At 40.9% G+C, this 23,483-nt stretch overlaps 1 protein-coding gene across 1 annotated transcript in view; it reads left to right on the top strand.

The window, feature by feature from the left end:
• The first annotated feature begins 12,138 nt into the window (after positions 1-12,138).
• clybl (citrate lyase beta like) overlaps positions 12,139-23,483 on the top strand; it is a 58,866-nt gene continuing 47,521 nt past the window's right edge. The window contains exon 1 of the mRNA XM_023430688.2: positions 12,139-12,266. Coding sequence (XP_023286456.1) covers positions 12,223-12,266 — 44 coding nt within the window. The 5' untranslated portion in view covers positions 12,139-12,222. The remainder of the gene's footprint in view (positions 12,267-23,483) is intronic.

Genomic DNA, 23,483 nt, shown 5'->3' with positions numbered 1-23,483 from the left:
GCGCTGGAAAAGGAAAAGACAGTCGTTTGTTGAGCGCTCACTGGGGTGCCCTGAGGGTCTCTCGTGTTAAATACTGCAGGAGCACGAGAGGACATGGAAAGAAGGAGATGATCACTTCTGCTTACGCATGCCCTCCGCTAACTCCCCTAAATCTGCTTCAGCGGTGTCCATGCATGTGGTGGTTTTAACTGTGAATATCATGGTTTATGAAAGGAACATCATTGACTCTCACCTTTCTATTGACCTCAAAAAATAAAACATGACATCTGTACATCTGTATGGTGTTTTGCATTCTGTCTTAATCAAGTCAAAATGATAGCTAAAAATATGCTATTTATTTTTTACAGCATAACTCATACATCACACCAGCACCACGAAAAGTTAGAATGGCGCACGTGGTAGTGTGTAGTAGTGTGTTTGTAGTTTTCTGGGTTGATGGGTGTGTGACATGAAAGGTCTTAGGAAATTGAAAGTGACGACCCAGCATGGAACATGCATGGAAGTCACTTCTCAGAAATGTGACCTTTTTCTGGTTGTTAAGTCAGGGGTGGGCTAAAAAAAGAGGGGAGGGGAAGGAGAGGGGGGGGAACAAACTGATTTGAAGAGAATTATACAATCGTCAATGGTGAAACTGCAGCCCATAAAAGAACACCCCAGAAGGCATATCGTTTTAAAGGCACCCTCATGGTGGAGGGGGACCAGTGGTGTGTTGGTGAGGCAAACTGGGAACGACTTCTGGTGTCTACATGTGTGGAATAGCCAGCATGGTTCCGCAAATGGTGCCTAACCAAATTTGGGATGTTTTTCGCTGCCAAAATGAATTGTGTATGAAACTTCCCCCACACAGTTTACATTTCAGTCTGGTTTATCAAGGACAACTTCGCTGTGCTGCTGTCGACCCATTCGCCAGCTAAATAAGAGCGTTGATGGCGTGCACTGATGCATTAGGGCTTTTTAGTTAAGATATTTTGACATGTACAAAGACATGCAAAAAACACAGCAAACCAACCGAAAAGCAAACGCACCTAAACAAAATAAAAAGTATGTATGTATACAGTTGCAATTCAGAATTCCAGAGTTAACTGCTATAAAACATAACACCACTAGAGGGTGTGCAATCATTACAAATCAGACACAGAAAAGAATCCAGCACTGATAAAATCAAAGAACAAAATTAATTTGACTAAAATGATTCAGGGTTAAATTAGTTTTTTATTAAAATTTTACATTTCTGTGTTATATTTTTTGTATTATACTGTTTTTACAAAGTCAGTCTAGTAGTGTTAAAATTGCGTGCTTGTGTGCATTTGTGCATCTGTGTGTGTGTGTGTGTGTGTGTGTGCATAAGTGGACTGCTGGACATACCGCAGGGGACTCCTGCATTGTCAGGGGGCCTCATGTGGCTCGTGTCTGTTCTCATCATCACCATCTCCCACCATGCATCAGCCGCCGCCTGCCCCGCTCTGGGCCTGTCCCTTGCTCCACCACGCTCGCGTGAAGACTCTCCGTTCACACTTTGCTTCACGCTTGTCACCTTTACTACTGATGAGCTACTTGTTGTTTTTCAGCTAACACCTTTAAACCCATCGCCTCACCCAGGCAAGTGTCCTGCTCCACCCCGCACGCCTCATTTGATATATATGAAAGCATAAAACGAGAGCAATGAGATGAAGAGAGGAAGTGCTGTTGCACTGACTGACTGAGGCAGCATAAGTGTGAAGAACTGTCGTTATATGCTGTCACAGGTGTCTATGTGTGGCATCTTAGAGAACGTCTACACTCCCATTCATTTCATAGCGAGTCTTTCTTAATCTGGCATGTCTAGTGTTGCTGGTTGTGAAAAACACACGCCAGCTCACTGGGCCTGGTGTCCTTTTGAACTGTCCATGACTTCACACCCATCACCATGTTGTGAATGCCATCCTTCTCCCAGAAAGTCTCATGGTACATAAACTCATTGGTGTAATGGGCTCATCACACTCATACACACCTCACCAGAGCACCCACAGATGTAAGCACTGACTGGCCTGCACCCACATTGAGGGATTCAGTGCTTTCTCGATTGCTTAAACTTGAAAAAGTGATTGAGTTCAGTGACTTTTAGTGTTCTGATCATTGGTGCCAGAGGCATCATTTTTAATAGGCTGCCTCAGAACTTGCTCTGGGGTTTTGGGCATTTCATCAAAAAACCTTGGGACAGAAAAAGCTTTGTTGTAACTTCGATGATGCAGCATTTAAGGTTACACCACTGCAAAACCAAAACATGGTGTTACTGTCATTTAATGAAGCTGTAAAAAAAATAGTTTTAAAGTACATTGAAAGCATAGAGAGCGGTGCATAGCAAAAATCTATGTTTAAAAGTTATTTCTTACAGTGTTCAGTGCTGTTTTTACAAATCATGTCACTGTATTTCTTAAGTGTTGTGGGTTTAAAAAATAATTAAACTTTTGCTTTCATAGGAAGTATGAGTGTGTGCACTGAAACTGGTCAAAACGGAAAATGATTCATTCAGGGGTTTGCTTCAGGTCAACAAAACATGGATAAAACCATCAGACATTTCTTATGAGCTAATATTCAAAAAAACAAACAACTCCTGGCTAGAAAAATCATGGACGGCACACTCTGTACAGCACTCTACTATTTTAGGTGTGGTGTAAGCTTAACACTTTGACTTGCTTCACATAACATCCACAGAGCTGCAGCAGCTGGTACATGTTTTGTATGAAACAAAAATGTTCATATTGCAAAAACAAAATACTTGTAATCCTACACGCACAGTTCATTTACAGTGTTTACTGTGAACAAATATGAACCCATGCATATTGAGTGCTGAATTTTGAATGGTTGAATACTGAATAATGAATACAGGGCTGAAATTGTACTCAACACAAACAAACCCTGATAGTTATAATCACAGTGAGAACAAAACACATACAGCAGTCACAGACAGATGACTTGCTTTCAGTCTGATCAGCTTCATCAGTTTTAGATGTCTTTGTTATTAAAAATAAAGTGATAAATTAGTGATCCTCCTGCCAACTTAACTCCCTCCCCTCCGTAGGTGAATCAGAGGTCAGAGGTCAGTACAGCACCCCTGGGGCTGTTAATGATTTAGTGAGTTGTTCAGGAACTTTAAAGTAGCATTTTTTTTGCATTGTCTTTAATCTTAATGTTAATGTCTTCCACTGTACATACAGTACATGATCCCGGTTTCTATTTGTGCCTTTGCGCTTTCTGTTTGAATTGGTGTTCAAGGTTATGTGTGTATCTTATGGTCAGTGTTTCACTCTGTTGTCAAATGTATTGAAGCTTAAAGTGCAGCAGATTTTTAACACGTTGCTTCATGACCACAGTGTGTAAAGATCAAAACCCGTGAACATAAGGTCAAACAAAAGACGTCCCAGCGACTGCTGTGTTTGGTCACTGTTCCTCTTCACTGCTGTTATACCCCAATATGTACATACTGCACTTAAACAAAGCCTGTATTCATCTGCGGCCAGTGGCTTGGGCTGCGTTTGAAGATGTGGCCTTGTTCCGCGGTCTGTGCCGTGGCAGGTTTTCAGGTCATCTGAGGCGATGTGCATATTTTGAATGTCATCTCTGCTGTTGCATTATTGTTTTATTCACAGAGCATGGACTAATTATTTCAACAGCTCTCTTCAATGGGGAGTAGACTGACAGTTGCCGTCATTGGAGTGATCAGTCTGTTTCTTGGACTCGGCTGAGGCTATTTGATGTATATTAACAATAATTGGTGCCACCGCCACAATGATGTTTAGTAAACCTTTGTGCTATTTTCCAGGAGGGTGCCCATGAGGAATTTATGTGTAGCTGCTCCGTCTGCAGAGACGCCCTCAGAGTCAGGACAGATGGGAGGACTGCTGTCCTCTGCAGATCAGAGACACCACGACCTAATCATCATTATCACCTTAAAGGACATACAGTCTTTCTCAATGTCTTCTTGTCTCTTCTGATTAACAGAAAGGGTAATATCCACCACATACACTCCAGTGTCATTACTGTTACATTTCATCCATTGAATTACATAGAGTGAGTCAAAAACAATGTGGCATTTATTATTCTAAACCAATATAAGAGCTGTCATTTGAGATAGAACTTACCCATCATGTATCTGCGACATCCAAGAGTCATATTCATCAACAAATTAGGTTTAATGACGATGTGGGTTGTAAAAAGATAATGAATCAAGAAAAAATATATGTTCTGCATAAGAAATTAAATGATTTGTTTTCGATTGCAAATTAACAAATGTCGATAAATGAAAGTAAAATGTTTGAAAAAACCTACAATATTAATAGCAGTTTGACAAGGAGATTATTAAGGAGGGCAAACATTATAAAGTTAGTGTGATAGAAACTGCTGTCTTTTAAACTTTTTTTGCTGCTTGTCAACTTTGTGTCATTCGTTATCATTCTAGGTGGCTGACAAGACATGTTTGCGTGTGTTTGTTGCTACGTTCGATTCTGTGGTTTTATAGAACATATTAGTTTGTGAGGTTCCATGTAATCTGGCAACCAGGGCTGATGCAGTGAGGTGGCAGTGTCTCGAGTTCCAGCATCTAGCAGTGACTCCAGCAGGTTTTGAGTCTGCCAGATTCTACAAGTGAATGAGAGGCAGATGTGTGGTGACAGCACTACGCTCATTAGTCCGAATCAGTGTCACACTGTGACAACTGGCCAACTTGAGGCTTCTCTCGTCACTCAGTGCTTACTCCATTCAGCCAAGACCGGCTCGGACTCTCCCAGACCTCATTTGAAACTATTAACTGTTCTGGCTTCTCTCTTTTGCGTAAAACAAGATCTTTTAGGTTAGCTGTCTGCTACACTGGAGAAACTCTTTTTTTTTTTAACATCCCTTGAATACATAATCTCCAGCCACAACATTCCTCTGAATCTTTAACCAACTCTTTCCCCACACCTATCTTTGACCCCCAGTGGTATCCCTGCCTCTGACCACTGGTCAGCCCCTGCTTCTCAATCCCAGCTGTGTGGTCAGCTCTGGCCCCTCAGGACCTCCGTCCCTGGGCTGAAGTTGTGATATCTATTTCAGTCCACTAGAGACCAGACAGCCGCCACTGTGGCTCCAGAGAATTCCCTGTCCAGTGATTATTGATGGTAGCACTCCGTTCATATGCTTTAGCATCTCCTGTGTCCAAACTGCTTAGCATCTGATGGGTCGCTCTAAGCCATTAAGGCCAGTTTGCAATTATAGATGTGTGGCTGCTGGACACAGAAACAGATGTGCTTTGATCTATTTACGGTACGGTGGACGGGGGGCTCATAACAGCTTACTTCCATGCGTGGGTCAAATCACGCACCTCTGACATCCCTTGTCTTTCAGTTCACTTGACATGTACTTGTGTTTTTCAAGTTGTTTGATGAATGGGCATTAAGAGAGAGCAACGATAGCAGCTGCTCTGTGTGTGTGCGTGCGTGTGTGTGTGTGTGTAGATGTACGTGTCAACACACATACATAATCAAGCGTATGTGAATGCACTGCATGTGTGTTTATGCCTTTTTAAATCTGCATGTGCCAACCGCCACCAAGCATGTGTGGATGGAAATTTGGACAATCCTTTTGCACTTTAAAAAAAATGAAAGGGAACCAATTCAAGCCCCATCTGTTTAAGCACTGAAATTCACCAAGGGGCAAAATAGTTAGTGTTGCGGTACAATTTTAACGCCTTGTCTCCTTTTTTCCCCCTCAGCTTGAAGTGCTTTGGGTGGTGAAAAATGGAAAACAAATGTTCTGTTGACAGCTTTCTTATGCCCAGGGTGTGTGAGTATTTATATCATAAAGGTGCCAACACATCCTGGTTTTACAGGCTGACCATCGCTGGGGGGAGAAAAGAGGGCGACAAAGGGGGGTTATCCTGTAGCTCATTCTGGTAATTACTAGATCAGTGATGAATAGGCCTTGATAAGCCTGTGACAAATTAGCTTACAACTAAGTCTGCTGTGGTGTGAAATTCTTATTCACTGCAAAAGAATTTAGCTTTATAATCAAAGTGGGACATCTACAAATGGAACCTGCTGATTGCATGTTGGGTCCTGGTGTGACAGCAGCACGCTTTGGACCTGGACGGCATTAAGACTGGGGGCATGGTGGGATACACTGTAGCTCATGTGCCGCTTGGGGCTGAGTAATAACCTAAAGTTTTAAGCAGAGCATGCCTCAGTAATATTCAGTTCCACAGCCATTTTTCTTCCCCGTCACTTGTCTTATTGTCACCACTTTGCTTGTATTAAAAATTCACGGGTCACTTGTATGGCATTTAGTGCTTGTCTCCAGTGTACTGCGTGCCCCTGCTAACTAGTCAATTGTGACCACTTTTCACAGCAGCAGCAATGCCTTGGGCGAACTGTGATTTCATAATGTTTATGGTGTCAGTGGCAAGCCTGATGGGAAAATGGTAATAACCCCACAACCAATATGAATAATGAATGAACTCATATCATTTCATAAATCAGATGGGATGTACAGCATATGGAAATAAGCAGGCGGATTCTTGCTTGGGAGCCTCAGTGTTAAATCAAAACGCTAGATTTACTGCCACAATACTGTACCCTGTATGGTATAGCCCGCAGCACGCCATGAGAACACCGTCTACTGTACCATCACAGAGGTACATTCAACAGAGTGCACAGAGGGAGTCCAACATTGACATTGTGCTTTGAGCAGAGCTGTCCTGAGGTGAACCGTGTGTACACAGCTTTAGGTCCTCTCTGATGTAGGTGTTTCTCGATCTGCTAGTGTTGTGTTACGAGGCCACCATCCCCACTGTGGGTGCTCCGCGTCAGTGTGCTGAGAGGAGTACTATTGGGAACATTCATTCATAAGCTTGCATCCAGCAAACTGCTCACATTGGATTTGTTAGTACTTTTGCATCCTAAACTTTGTTGCAGCTCATGTTTGGCTTTGAAAGTGGAATCCATTCAAATGCAACTAAAGTAAACATGTTTATTTGTTGAAAAAAAAAAAAATCCCCCTACAATCACTGAACGACAGAAACTCCATCCCTCAACAAAATAACAGATGCTCAAGATGTTAATATTCTGAGGTCTGGCTGGACCTGCTCATTAATTCAGTTAAATGAAGTGAGAGAGGGGGAATCAGAGTGAACCGAACGGGAAAAAAAGCCCTTAAAACCATTTCCTGTGATTTGGGCAACATGCAGAAAAGTCACAGGCTCAGTATTTGTCTTTCCTTTCTCTTGTTCCCTCCCTTCTCTTGCATTGTTAATGCATATTCATCTTATTTTTCTCACTTTCCCCAACATGTTTCTTTCTTTTATAAGCACCGCTCCGTTCCCCTCTCTCTCTCTGTCTCTCTCTCTCTCTCTCTCTCCCTCTCTCCGTGTTTCTCTCATGATTGCTGGGTCAGTAACTTGACGGTGGGTTGGGTCAGGGGGCACAGTCATTTTTTGTCCACCAGCTTTGGGCTGTAAAGGCTAATGCCTCCTGACACTCTCAGCTCCATCAGTCCCGGCCGCATCATTCTAGTAATGCAGAAGTCATCGGGGCCTGGGATTGCGTGAGGGCTCTCATCTGGAAACCCAAACAACCTTAACCTCATTGAATTCCTGTTGAAGAATGCAAAAATTAATTAATGGATTAAGTTGCTGCTTTGTCTCATTGGATTACACCTTATTGTGGACTGATGTGTTTTTGAAGAATCTCTCTAAAATGTTAAAGATAGGGAATATTAAAAAAGATTTGCTCATGTCTATAAACAGACAGTAGAGAGGCAGTTGAGGGGATGTTGTAATTTCTGTTCAAAGGCCAAAGTTTAATCTGGATTGTGTGGCCTCTGTAGCTGGTGTGCTGGTCTTTTCCAACCATACTCCACTTCCTTTACAGGCACTCAACTGAATTGTTGCTTAACCTGCGCAGTGACCCTGCCACATGCTATCTACATCCTTCTACCCCAGATCCACCACTGCACTATTCCCCTCGTGGGCAAGGGTTTTGCTATGCGTCAACCAGAGCCACAGACTTGCGAAGAGAAATCCATAAACCTTGTGTAAGGGCAGAGAAAAAAAGTCAGCACCAGTGCTTACTCATCTGTTAAAAACGGAGTGATCTGCAAAGTTTGTATGAGAGGGTTTTTGACGGTGCCCTGCTGCTTTGTCAGTGCAGCACATGCTGCAGGCACTGGCATCCCCTATTGCCTTCCAGGTCATTGGCCAGGCTCAGCAGGAGGTGGGCTTCTAGCCCCATGACACGTCCCTGATTCACAGCTGGATCCGTAACAAGGTATCATAGCAAATGAGTCGGTAAAACATCACTGGTTTGAAGAGCGTGAAAAATTGTCATGATATCATTTGTAATTCCTGATCTGGACTGCCGTTGGTAGGAGAAAGAGAGATAGAGAGAGAGCAAGAGAGAGAGAGAGAGAGAGATCTGATAATGAAGGGGTTTTATTCCTCTTCACCATCTCCACCAGTCTCGGCCCCTCTCTTCCCCACCACCCCACAGCCTTACCCCCAAACTGATGCCCGAGGGGGGAGGTCCAAGCTAATGTAAAGAGGCAATAATTAAACATCTCGTGATCTTCAGCCAAGTGGCTTATAGGTGTTGCACTCTTAACATGAGGGCTTTATGACATGTTGTCCTGTTCTTGAATGTGGCTTTTGCTCCTCATTACACATGACTCATGAGTGGTCGTGATGTGTCAGATTGGACCTGTCCTGGTGTGTTGCGGTGATAGTGATGATGTTAGGGGAGGAAATACAGGGTAAGGAGTTAGTCAAATGTTGTCAGGTCTTAGCAATATCACACTAGAGGTAATACAGCTGCTGAGCATTTAATAAAGAGCAGGAGGCTTTTAACAATTTTTACAAAATAAGAGCTAAAATATCGACATGCAGTGAACTGTATTATAAAAAGCAATCTTTCAAAGACATATATTCACTTATATGCTGAACAAAAAGCTGCTCAAAAATATTTTTTAACAGAAATTGGTTTTAAAGGGAAAAGATTTAAATAAAATAACCAAAAGTTATTCGATAAAATTTCAGAATATCCATTCTTTATTGCCAAATTGTGTCATTGTTATCAACCAAAATATTTATTATTTCTGTACATTTGCCATATTTTAGATTAAAGAAATAAGTAAAGAAATAATTCAAATCTTGTATATTGTGTAATAATATTCAAGAAAGAAAAAAGTAATAGGCTATCATTAAAAAAAAAATGTATGTACATCACATAATGTATTATGCAATAAAATTAGATAGATAAACCCTTATGATCTTTAACCTTTCTGTGCTGAGAGTACAGTTGGCTGTGAGGCTGTGTGTGCAGGTTTGATGGATGCAAAGAATGGACAAACATCAGCTCCCTCTAAAACCACAATGGAGACCTTGGATCTAAATGTCATGGTTTCATAACGGATACACTGACATTTGTGTGATGGGATTTAGCCATGGGTTAATATAGCCATTGCCGGCACACTGCATTGATGTCCATCTCACTCGGGCTGTGAAGTCTATCTCACCATTCTCTCTTTTTTTTTTTTTTTTTTTTTTTTTTTTGGTGCCCTCACAGAAGTTTCTTTCAAAGGGATGAATTGGATTCTATGCTGGTTAAAGCCAATTATTTTATCAGAAAAAAAAAACTGTTTGATATGTAGGTTTGTTTTATATGATGTTAATGTGCCTCAGGAGCTGTTCAGATCATTCTTTTTTGGTGAGTGTTGGGCTGGGGGTGGGGGCTGTTGAGGAAGGCAGGCGATCAGCATTAAAATCAGAGCCATGTAAATCTAATCAATTATACAGTTTTTCAGATAAAATGTTGGTAAATCAAAACACATTTTCCAAAAGTCACAGTATAATGAGAAATTTAAATTGGAAACAGAAACCATTTGTTTATTATAAATGCCAGGGTGAGGTGGTGACTTGCCATCCATAAATTTCGTTATCCTTTCATATTCCTTTTATCTATGACTACAGCTTTGGCACTCGTTCAAGATTTTAATGAACCCAGACTTCTGAGGCATCAAGGCCTAGTGATGCATTGTCCATTTGGATCAGGGTGTACAGAGGGGGGACAAAGGCAAAAAGCTTTTGCCTTTGACATAATATTTTATATTCTATTGCCTTACAGGGGGGTCATTAGGTGACTGCAACATTTAACAACATAACAGATTGACAAGAATAAACACATATTCAGCATATATCTGGAATTAGCTGCCAGACTGATGATCTTGTGTGTGTGTGTGTGTGTGTGTGTGTGTGTGCGTGTGTGTGTGTGTGTGTGCGTGTGTGTGTGTGTGTGTGAGTGAGTGTGTGTGTGTGTGTGTGTGTGAGTGAGTGTGTGTGTGTGTGTGTGCATGTGGCAAGGGGCGACTTGAATCAAAAAATAATTTTCTGTGCTTTATGAGGACACAGAGAACCCCCCTGCTCTGGCGCGACCTGGTGTCGGCTGCTTTCTTGGGCTCAGAGGTTCCTAGGGGAGACCAGAATGGAAGTTGAGCATCTTGCTGTGATCCAAAGAAAGTGTGCCAAATGCTATCAAAACTGGATTAGTAGACAACAATTGTGTTCGATGAACGGAAGGGGGAGGGAAAGAAGTAGTTTCCAAGTAACCCATGGATGGAATTTTCCAACTACATTGCAATTTTATCCCATGTAGGAATGGATGTACACATAAGCCAGCTTTGTTTAGGAGGAAAAATCTATATTGGAAAAAGTTTAAGATTTCTTACCTGATCATGGATGAACTGGAGAAGCACAGATTTATTGTGTCATAGACAGTGACCTATTTATATGTATAGGTTATTTCAGATGTAATGATCACTCACACCGCTGTTATTTGTGATGAAATATGTTTTTCATGTATTCAGCCTTTGGAAGAGAAGGAAAGTAGAAAATCACTTATACCACAAAAATGAACTGGACAGTAAATAATGGCAAATAGTCCCATTAGTGGTTCATAACATTTTTGGCAAGTGACCCTTAAAAATGATGCAATGTCTACACATGACCCCTTGTTATAGGTTGCATGTGTCTATGAGTTGCAAGCAGTTCAACCACAGACTGATGTTTCCTTCTCAGATAGTTTAAAATCAATCATTTTTAGAGGCCACTTAGCAGTAATTCAAACATAAACAGCAAACACCAGATAAAAGTCAGAAAAATTAAAATAGCAGTTAACTTGTTTAAGAGAAGCATGCTTTTTTAGGATATTGTGACCTTATAGATTCATCCAGTGTCCTACTGAAGGGCCTCAACCCCAGGTTGGGAAACACTGCATTATATAGATGAATTCACTGAGTCATGAATGTACAATTTCGGGCCCATGCAAAAGTGGGAAAACAATAGTTGCTCTGCATGCCTTTTTTTTTTTTTAATTCTTTGATATGTGATGTCAGGGCAGGAAACTTCCTATTGAAGCAAGAACAAGAAATGAACATCATGGACTTAACACTTTTCCTCTTTTTTTTTTTACTCAAGGTCCGCCATGAACTACATTTGGCTCCACAACCTTCATGGAATACAGTAAGTCCAGCAGCACATTCAACATTTAAATACACCCACAGGCCAATGGCTGTCCTGAATGCTGACATTTGGAGCAAATCCCCTGCTGACTTAATCATGGCAAATATTGCGTGTCATTTGTGCACCACACTTGGACCTGGCTGATGGTAGTGGTAGTAATTCACCACTGCTGTGAGAGAGAACTCCCGGGGTGACGTTCCTTGTGCTCAGATCTCTCTTCTCTCTTTCCTTTTATTCCTGTCGTTTTTCTCTGTTGCAAGCTTCAGCCTGTCTCTGTCCCTTCTGTCTCATAGAGCAGAAGGACAACAGAGTCATTGTAGGCAGAGACCATCTGTGACACAAACAATCTCTAGAATATTTCAAACCACACAGAGTATCCCTGATTAATCAGTTTACCAACTGTAACTTTTCTTTTAAGTCATTAACTCTTTTACTTGAATTATCTTTTAAAATAAATTGCATTGTATCATAAATGTGTGGGTGATTTCTCTCTCACAAACGCTTCCACGCTCTGCCGTCCCTCCCCTCTTCACAGCAGCACTGCCCCACTGCTTCGTCTCTGTTTACCTTCCCATGTGCTTGTACTCTCCCAGAGCCCGCCCCTCTCCGCGCCGTGGCCAATGAAATGACTCGAGCTGCACCGGAGACCCATTTATGCAGCCAATTGCTGCTTGCTCTTTTGACGCGTCATCGAAGGAAACATGGCGGCGCACATAACCAGAGCTGTGAAACGACTTCTTCCACAGTGAGTCAGTTTATGTTTCTTTTTTTAATGTCGCCCTTTCTTGAATGTGCAATGTTTCTTGTGGAATATTCACCTTGTGACATTTCCCTCCATATCACGTTAACAGCTGTCGGTTAAATGCGACTTGTTCTTGTTGGCTGGGAAGAAGTGGCTGCAGCAGTTTTAAATCTGTTTGTCATCTCCGTCATGTTTCCCAAAATGTGAATGAATGCAGGCTTCTTGTTTGTTAGTTGTTGAACGAGTTTAGAAACGCTCAAAATGTGCATTAATTTAACACAGCTGTGCTCCACTGAGCTCCAGTGGCTCTGAATTAGGCTCAGTCGGTATTTATGCTTTTATCCCCTTAAAACCTTCCCAACATTTCATTAGTGTATAAGGCAAATGACGGTACGTGTTTGTCTTCATTAATTTTGAAAAGGAGAAGTCATTGTCACAGTGCTGCCTAATAGCCTACCAGTCTTGCCGGGATTAAATACTTTTCACCTACAGCCTAGGCCTATTGCAACACTGTGACTAAAGTTAAAGGTTCCATGTGGAAGAAAGTGAGATTTCCGTGTCTTTTTTGTTTATAAAGCATGTCTGGGTGCTGTATAAATGCTGTGAAAGTATGTAAGTGCTCAATCCATGGAGAAATACACACAACCTGTATTCAGAAATTGTGCTTTAAAACGAGCCATCAGGACTTCTGTCATTTTGTGATGCCACAACTATACAGTCACCACCTGAAGCCATGCCCCCAGTACTGTCCAACCTTTTTTTGTTTTAACTTTATTGACAACACCAAGCAATCATTCCATCAGTGAGCTAGCAAACTATAAGAATGTAAAAATGTCAATGTCAGGAAGTCAGTTTATCATTTGCGCAGCCTTTCTAAGGATAGGATAGCTTTTGACTTTCTATTTGGCTCATTTCACTGATCGCTAACCATCACCATCACCAATGAGTTTTGACACAGCCGGCTTAAAATATGGTTGGCCTGATTGTATGTCACTCAACTCAACTCAATCCAATCAGAAGAGAGTCACTTTAAACATCCTGTTCTTACTAGAGCTCCAGTTAGAAGCATTAGAGAGGAAATGGAAAAACTTTGTTGGCATGGTTTTTGTTCCTTGAAATCACAGATATTTTCGTGTGAATGTCAAAACTTCAAATAAAAGACCAGAAAAGTGTGAAATATTAAATGCCATTGGAAACACATAAATGTCTTATCCATAAATAAATAAATACTTGCAACTTCTATGTTTCACATAGATTTTTTATTTTTTGCAAAATGTTCAATGCCCAATGCATGAAATAGAAATACAAATAGAGTCAAGTCAGTTTAGAGCACACAAAAACATGTTGAGCAATTTACTTTAGAAAGCTGAATTATTTAATTACATCATCTAGGCTTTTTTTCTTTTGGCTAAAATGTCAGGAATCAGCCACATTCTTATTTTTGCCACATGAGTATTTCAGGTAATTGGTATTAGACAGGATTTTAACCTACCACAGTGTCATAATGTGTGTGACAATGACTTGACATGACAATGAATACATTTTTTTTTTTTTTTTTTTTTTTTTTTTTTTTTTTACAACAAATATCATCAGACATGTATAATCCAGTCAAGTGTTCTGAAAGTATTAAGGTATGAAAGAATAGGTAACGCCCAAGCCTAATGACAGTTTGTGGTTATACGGTAACCATTTCCTTTCCATCCGCTCAGTACTTCTGTGCAGAGCATCTCCGGCTGTTGTTATGGTTGCCTGGCAACTTCACTATGGTGTCTAGAGTCCAGGAAGGCGCTGCCACGTTGTACTTTACTTTATTTTCTTACTGCTTGATTGCGATATTACAAAAGATACTGGCGACACCTTATGGTAGCCTTTTACTCATTACAAGCATTATCATCAGTTTTGAGTGTCTGACAGAAAGTTCTGTAGTTTTTGGTATGAATTGCATCATTTCAGCATTTGTTTTTTTTAGTATTTGTAGTGTCCAAGGTTATAATGTTCAGTTTATAGAGTTGTAGAGAGGTGTTTATTCAATTTCATGGTGTTTTTTTGGCTTGTAGTTTTTGGTGCTATAGAGTTGTATTGCTTTATGCCATACTGTAAGTGGTGTTTCTAATATTTAATCTACAGTCACTGATATAAATGGACAAAACATTAGATACATCTCTACAGTAAGAAAATTACTTAAATATCCAAAGTGCTTATTCTGAAGAAATGACCTATATTGACCTGTATCGTCAGATTAACATGTTCTTTACACATTAATATCATTATATCATCTTTAAATTCCTTTTATGATTATACTTTTGGTTGTAGTTATATTTCAGAAAGTACTGGCAGTCTCTCATGGAAGCCATTCAGTGCAGCGACAGGTTTCCTGCTCTGCTGACTACTGAGCAGCCTCACAGCTCTTGTTGTTCACCTTTAGATCACCTCTTGTTCATTCTGCACACCCACAAATTTCCAGCCATCTAAAGCAATAACATTGTAGTTCAAATCTTTCCTATCAACAGTATCTAATGTTTACATAATTACAGCCCCCAGGTGATTTTTTTGTTGTCAATTGATCAAACTTATTAGCATTATGATAATGAAGGTTATGGGTGTCGCTTACATGTGTGATTTGAGCCAAAGCTAAGATTAAAGCATCTGAACAATTGAAACAAACATAGGTCCGTGACATGATTCATTCCTGTAACTTGAAGCAAAGGTCAGTGGTGTACTTAATCGGAGGGAGTAGGTTGACTCATATGAAGGACTAAATGTCAGAATACAGCCTTTGATGCTTCAATTTTGACTATTCTCTTAAAGGTCTGTTTCAAGTCCCACAACTTGATGTAATGACGGCACTAAATTGCTGGAGTTTCCCCTTTCAAGAATACCAAGAAATATAAATACTTACATGCATATTAATCCTATGTGTATTTCTGCAAGTTAAGGTCATGAGACAGTGACAGACGCTTAGTATTTAAAGTTGCTTCACACTCCTCTATCTTTGTAAATTGTCATGTGAGTCTCATTAGAAGTATAATTAGAAACTTCAAACAGTCTTGAGTTTGAGAACAGCCTCAAGATTGGGAGAATTTACCAATATGCTGATTCCATCGCTGTGTTTTTTTTTTTTTTTTTTTTTGGGGTGATTTTGGGCTGGTGAAGTGGGGTTTGTAGTTGAGGGCCACTGCTATCTGTGACAGCGTAGCATGCTAAGTAGGATGATGCAAGTGCTCGTGCATATTGGTAGTGTTGGAGTCTTTTGCTGGCCTGGCACAATATGTTTGCAAACATAGCGAATTGCTTTGTTGTGGTCCTTCGGTTTGCCGGTTGTGTCTGATTTAAAACCAAAATAAATCCAAATAGGTGAAAATGGCGTGTGGGGATTGGGGACTCCCTTGCCATGTGTGCATGCAGTACACACACCTACGTGAATATATTGGTATTCGCCGGTTGTTGGACTGACAGTGGCCAGTTGGAAAGTTTTAATTACAAAGAACTTAAGCTAGTTTAATATTCTAGCAATGTGTCTGAACTGGTCAACAACAGTGTGACATGTGGCTCTAATTCAAGGTCCATGAATTTCCAGAGGCACAAAGCTGACGATCCTGCCAAATGAGAGTGTGAAGTGACTGTCACGCCAGTGTGTGTGTGTTTGTGTATGTATGTGTGTGTGTGTGTGCGTGTGTGTGTGTGTGTGCTTGTGGTGATAGCTTGGACAGATTAGAAATATACTATTTTCTACCTTCTCAGTAATCCCTCTTTTAATTTAGCCTCTCGTATTTTTCTTGTAGTATTTTGCAGTGCTTTTTATAAGGTGAAAGCTCCAATAATTGGAAAAAATCTTTTATGATATGTGATGCATAGACTTGTGTACAGCATTAGCATATAAAAATATCTACCATTACAATGAGATTCATGTTTAATTTTGGCTGGCCTTACTGAGAAGCAGTACCTACATGGTTAAATGCAGCCCTCTCAGATGGCTGGAACTAGGGGAGGAATGTGTGTGCTTGTTTTATGGACAGCCTAGAGCCCTCGCCCTGGCATTGGCGGCAGACTGCTCTTTGTCACAAACACCCTCGTGTCAAAGATGCAACAGCATCCTGGAGGAAGCATTGACTGCTGCTATGAAGTCGACAAGTGATGAAAGTAGCCTAGAGGTTGTCAATTAAGAGAGCCAAGGCCTGGACCTTATAAGTTAATGGGCAGTTTCCCCTCTCAGGGCCTGCTAGGGCTTTATAGCACAGCTTATAAAACCCCCAAGTGTAATGCACCCCTATAACGTTTTCAATTAAGAGAAGGGGCATAAAGCAGTGCAGACACTTGGCAGTCAAGCTAGAATGTTTATAAAGTGGCATTTGGCATAAATTGGCAGGGGAATTTTCAATTGCTCCAGTTGTTTTAACGCAGCAGCTACTGTGCAGAATTTTATTTTGATGGCACTTCATGCTGACTGGAAGCATTACTGACTTCCTGGTGTCTTCCCATTACTAGTTCCTTTTAGCTTGGTCATATGGATGCACAGCCTGAAGTTTAAAAGCCTCGTCTTCTCAGTTGTAAAAGAGATTAGAATGAAGACTAGACGGAATTTTAATATACACTTGTAATATTATACATTCTTTATTAGTGCAAAGTGGCATTTTAAATGCATTCGTCATTTCACAGTAAATTGGCTAATTGTAAACTGTCGTATGATACCAGAGGAATTTACTCGTAATGCGACTGAAGAAAATGAAATAAAATTGAGCTGATTCATTTGTCAACACAATTAGCTCTTGTACACAACAAATTTCCTGTTTGTAATACTATTAGAAATAAGCAGTCTTTAAAGAAAATCCCCTCACTCATCTGGTGTCTTCTGTGGTCCAACTGGCTTTGGCTGCTGGTAGAAAAATAAATGAGTGTTGAATAAACACCGGTGTGCTGACACCTCATTTCCTCATTGATTGGTGGTGGAAGCCGAGCTTGAGGTGTGTGGCCATAATCCAATCAAGCAAGAAAACAACCATGGGGACTGTGTTACCAAATTCTGCTGCTACTGGAGGGTGAGCAGGTTGGCCAAGTAAACTCATCCCCTGAGCTTTATGCCTTTCTAGAACTATTTAACGATTTATCTAATCATGTCCTAAACACATTCTTGGCCGTTGCTTCGTGGTACAAAAATTTTGAAATTGTTTTTACACTTTTGAAAACTATCGCACTCTTTTGCCTTTACATCTAGTTTCAGCGTCAAATAGGAGCAAAACACGTGATGGGGTTCAAGTAAACCAAACCACAACATCACTTCCTGTGGATCTGTTTACCAATGCCTACCAAAGTACTTTTTTCTTTTTTGCACATTGCCTTTTTTTTGAGCCATTGAATCAATAAATCGCTCTATTACCTGTTGTTGACCCAGGTAATCTTGCCTTTGAAATCTGTTACAGAGCATTAAGTTAACACATGTTGCTGTGTGAAAACAAAACTCTGGTAACTGGCGTGGAGACCAGCTGAGTAAACGTGGTTGGGGGAGCAGTGTGGGGTGGCAGAGAAGAGAAGCCTACACTTGTCCTAGAGCTGACCAAGGTGGATCCATACGGCCAACAGATGGATATGTTACCCTGTATCCCCATAGAAGAAAAAACAACCAAAACAAGTGTCTCTGCTCTAGGACTGAAGCCTTTGATCAACAGCACATCTTCAGCTTTGGAGTAGGACTTCTTAAACCCCAGAGCGCACATGGAATCGCATCTGTATAAACACGGCCTGGGAGGAATGTGTGAACAATGCAACAAAAGAATTTTGTTCTAGAAACGTGGGGTGGACTTGGCTAACGGGTGGTTTATGTGGTTTAGAGCTTGAGCGTGGTGGTCGGATTGAATGAGAAGCTGGGGAAATATCCTCTGTTTTTAATGATAACACACTTGTGTTTCTGCTTTTTACAGTTGTAAGCCAATACAAGTGCTGTGATGAAATGATCCTTTTTTAAGAGTAATGCACGGTGTCCGAAAGATTTTGACAGAGCAGTGTTAGGTAACTTCTTGTTGTAACATCTGATGAAATTGCATTTGCATCAAATTGCTCTGCTGTATTTCTTACAGATTCTTACGAAACTCTTTTTGTGGTCATTGTTGTCTGCAGTGCAGTTGTCCAGGCTACTTATCCTTAATCTATTTACATATGATCATCAAAACAATCAAATTGTTTCAAATATTACACACAGACCTCCGTAGAGAGACCACCCAATATTCTATGATTGTCATGACAAGTTGCGGCCTTTGTTGATCTATTTATTGAACAGTATTACAGCAGTTACGGTAGGAATAACTAACAATTTCTAATAAATAAAGAGTGTGTTGGTCTGGTACAGTTTAGCCCATGTAGCATTAATTGGGTAGCAGTCAGAGTTGCATGTGTGGGCAGGATATTGCTTCCAGGTTTGTAGTCACCACCTCTGTCAAAAGGCCAAAGGGATTCTTTTGGCTGTTAAATAGATAAAGATTTAGGTTCAGTTTACACCTCAGAAAACCTGTAGGACTGCATTGTCATCACTTTTATTTCATCATTTTTTTTTTTTTGCAGTTGTTTGGGGAAACTGTGTGTTGTCTTGTTCCCTTCCCCTCTACCACGATGGTGCTTTGGTCTTCTCACGGCACTGAGGTTGGCTCATTGCCATGGTGATGGTCGGCTAGTTTCAGGGCGATGAGGTGTAATTTACCCAGCATTTCCTGTCTGATACACAGCATCCTAATGAGTAAGAGGCCTGCTTTTATAGCAGAGTGTTTGTTAACCAGGCACAGCAGGGGTGTGTGTGTGCGCGCGTGTGTGTGTGTGTGTGTTTGCGTGTGTGTTTGCGTGTGTGTTTGTGTGTGTGTTTGCACATGCTCACTTCTGTCTTTGTGAGGACCACATTGAGTTATAGATAGAGGACATTTTGGGAAAGTGGGGACATTATGGTCAGTCCTCACTTCAAAGGGCTGTTTGAGGGTTAAGACTTGGTTTTAAGGTTCCGGTTAGAGTTAGGGTAAGGGTTGGGGTTAGGACTTAAGTTGTGATGGTTAAGGTTAGGGTAAGGGGCAAGGGAATACATTATGTCATTGAGGGTCCTCACAAAGATAGAAAAATGTGTGAGAGAAGGAGAAAGAGGCTGAGAGATTATCTTTCTTTTTCTGCCCTAACTTATTTGTTTTAAGTGTATGTACACCTATAGGTGGGACTATCTGTGGTAATACATGGGTCCATGCTTTAGCCACGTGGCTGCAGTTCTTGGTTTAACCCCTCGGTGTCAGTGTTGACGGTGAGCCTTGTGACCAGGTCTTTGCTTTGAGAGCAACTTATGATGCTTGTTCTAGTACCAACTGAAGCTTCACATTATGATTTTTTTTTTTTTTTTTTTTTTTTAAACAGTTCCACACTGTCGCTGAGTCATTCTGCAGAGAACTTCGCTCTGTCTGCATTATAAAATGGTGCTGCTCAGAGAGACATCTTGTCACTGGAAAACAAATAGTATTAGTAATATTTGATATTATTATTATTATTATTATTATTATTATTATTATTATTATTAGCAGAACTAGAGGCACTATCGGTGGCAGAGGGTAGTTTTGTTGTAATGATAAATTGATATTAAATGCTTAAAGATATAATATTACATGCTGAAATAAATGGCTCATATAAAAAAAAAAAAAAATCCTAAGCAACTGGGTAATGCAAATGCGGAGATATGGTGGTGACAGTGATGTAAAAGACCCTGAGGATCCTTTTCATGTGTGTTTGTCCTTCATCCATAAGGAGAAATCCCTTCAACTTTCCTGTAGTTTTATCATGTAATTGATCTTGGCATTATATTTCTCCAATGAATCCACAGTGTTTTGCAGCCTCTGCACAGTAAGAAAACTTGTCTCATAGACCAGTCCATATTGGACAGCTAGATGATTAGTAACGCACAAAACGCTCCACTGAAAACAGGACAACTGTGATGTGACTTCTCTCTGAAATTCTAAAAATAAAGACAAATCATATTTCTGATTTATCTGGACTTGCAGAGAAGAGTTGGCTGGTTGCTTTTGGTATTTTGCCATATTTGGAAGTGGCTTATAACTTCTCATCACATCACTGGCACAAGTTGCAGACAGGCGGCCTCCTGTTAGCACTACACTTCATTAGAACCAGGTTTCAGTGGTACCACACACATTCAAACAGCAGGGCCATCTCCCTAGCATCAAAGGAGATTTTATACAAAGGGTTGTCTCTGTGTCTGTCTTCCCATCAGTGTCTGCTAATGATGCATGCTGCACACGTTTGTAACATTGACACCCTCCTCTCCCTATCACTCATTCACACTCTCAATCACTGCCTCTCTCTCTCTCTCTCTCTCTCTCTCTCTCTCTTTCTCTCTCTCTCTCCCTCTCTCGCTCTCCCCCTCTGCCTTTCGTGGTGTTTGTTTGGCTGCTGGGTTTTGTTTGTTTATTGTTTCCAGATGGCAGATGCAGACTTCATTTGTGTGGCTTTCAAGTTCCCAGAGAGCTTTTTACTGCCTTGGCTCAAGCGCTTATCCTGTTTCCTCTAGCCAGGCTTTATGATGGGCCCTTTATATGTAGCAACTGGAAACAACTGTCACTACCAGTCTGCGTCAGGGGGAACAGGAGAAAGCCCAGGGAAAGTATTTTTTCTTCTTGTGCTCTTCATCTGAACATCTTCATTAGTGACAGAGCAGTCGATCCACAGATAAGGACAATGTTTTTTTTTTTTTTTGTTTTTTCTTTCCCCCCGAGGGTGAACTTTACTGGCTTCATAGAATAAGAGAGAATACCCTTGATCTTGTTCACTACTCTGCAGTTCAACTGCATCATCGGCAATCCCACAGAGAAATGGGATGAAATGTGCAAAACTAATTCTTTGTTGACATGACGGTTAGGCAGCGTGCTCACAGTGGTGATGAAGCTGGTAGTATGTTGTTTTCAGGGCCTTGCTGAGTCTAGTCTGGGCATCATTAAGCACTGTGACATCACTTATTTACAGGAACCCAGGAGGGCGACTCACCCAGTAAATGTGGGGGAGGACCAGTGCATGTCTTTACTCATCGGATGCGGTTTTAAGACGGAGCAGTAATCAAAGCTCTCAGCTATATAAAACCCACCCCTTGTCCTTAAGGAGGCCTTTTCTTCTGGCTGCTGCTGAATGAGTGATTACCCTGGCATTCCAACCTGCCTAATCCCATTTCTAGCAGTGATTTAACACAGAATAGTAGTGGACAAGGCACTGAAATCACTGACCTACCCCCCCAAAAGCTAGCCCCGGGAAGGAAATGTCAACCTGTTTTGTGTCATATTTCCTCTATCGCATATTAACAAAGCAAGGGGACCAAGCAGACACCATTTGTTAGTTTAAAGCAGTTCGGAGGATTCCAGAGAGCCAGCTGTATCGCTGTCCCCTTCTTCATGCACTGAAAGTCAGAGCACGTGTCTCAGATGACGTCAGCTCTAATCACAGGATAATTATGTGTTTGTTTACTATCTGTCAGGGTCCATGGTGTGTGCCAAGACAGAGGTAGTACTGCCGTATAAGTCTGGGATGGTGACACAGTCATTACACTAACCCGATCCTGACCCTGCACAAGGGGATCCGAGGCTGAAGTGTGAGGGGATCTGACTTTAATGTTCACGTAATCAGTGGTGTTTGTGTTTTACCACCACTGAGCGCCTGGCTGGCCAGCTAATCTCATCAGGGTTTGGGCTCTGGTGCTGGGGTGAGCGAGAGGACAGCCCAGAATGACCCATATCTCCATGCCAGGATGGCTACAACACTCCGGCTCTGCAGTGCAGTTCCATCAGAGTTTACTACGAGGCCCTTTGCCAGAGTGTTTACTACTGAACTGTCTGGCACAACAAGATAAAGCCTGTACTAATGCCCTCTAAGGACCCAGCCACTCTCACTATAGGAGAGTCTGTTCTTTTTCAACATGCCAGATTCTTTGCAACTATATGATAACATGTAACACTAATAACAATAACACTTCTGGTTGCTTGTGAACAAATCAGATATTTTGATTTTCTTATGTTCCATTTAGAAAACGGTGTGCTTGGATTCTTAACATCGCACAGCCCCTTAGCAAGCCTCATGGCACATTGTATCTTTTCTATTTCACCTTCAGCAGTCTGTAAAAGTTTCTACCTGAGTTATTTTTGAGTCTCTTCACTGTTTTACTGATGACATAACTCCTGAGGAAAAGCTGTGGCTATGCATGCAGTGACATCACTTGCATATCCTTTACATAATGCAGGCCAGTGCAAGAGCATCCCTATCTATATTTTCAGGCATGATGATAGTGTTGAATTGTAATCGGTCCAACTGTGAATCGTATCTGAACATTATAAGCTTCTCAAAAATAAGATTTATCGCAGGGAATTTGGTAGGACTGGAGTGTTGACATCGTAGCTGTTAGCAGCTAGCAGAAAGTTATGATTAATGCCACATTCAGGCTGAACTCAGCCCTACATGAGAAAAGTATTTCTGCTGTTAACCTTGTCATCGTCCCAATGCTAGATAAAATAATTGTCACTGTGATAACCTTTCAGAGCTGAAAACCCTGTGTCAGAGTATTGCTAACCTCTGTGCAGTGTTACGTCATCTTGAGACTGTCCTAATGTAAAAAAAAAAACAATAAACAAAAAGAAAAAACATAGGTCGTCTAGCGTAATATGACCCAAAGTTACATTTCATTGTTGGCGACCTCTAGTGGCCGTAGTAATTATGACAGGAGCAACGGAGGAAATTAGGTGACATGGTGTATAAATAGCGTTTCTTGTGTGAAACTGATAGTGAACATCTTTCCCTAAACCTAATCAGAATGTTTTTGTGCCTAAACCTAACCAAACCATAAGCTTAACCATGTGTATATTATTGTTACTGTGATGATGTAGCTCCAGTACAGAGAGTAGGGACAAATTACCTTTATGGTATTTTAGGTTGGAGAACGTGTTGGGCATCTCCATAAGCCTTCAAACTCATGGATCTGCTACTCAAACTGAACATGCAGCCTCTTGCGTTGTTGTAACGCAGAACTCTTTTTGGTCTGAACACTCGATTGTAGAATTGTGGATAAAGTTAACGCTGTTTGCTGTCATTCTAAAATGCAAATACCTTGTAAAAACATTACCAAAGAAATTCAAATTTTATACCGAAATTATTACTTTAAGTTAGTTTTACTGTTAGCAGGTTGTATTAAAGGATTGTTTGTGGTTCTCCATT

This window comes from Seriola lalandi, unplaced genomic scaffold, assembly GCF_002814215.2.
Source record: "Seriola lalandi dorsalis isolate HSWRI2012SDOR001 ecotype SW California unplaced genomic scaffold, Sedor1 jcf7180002054908, whole genome shotgun sequence".
NCBI classification, from domain to species: domain Eukaryota; kingdom Metazoa; phylum Chordata; class Actinopteri; order Carangiformes; family Carangidae; genus Seriola; species Seriola lalandi.
This window is presented reverse-complemented; position numbering and strand designations above follow the sequence as displayed.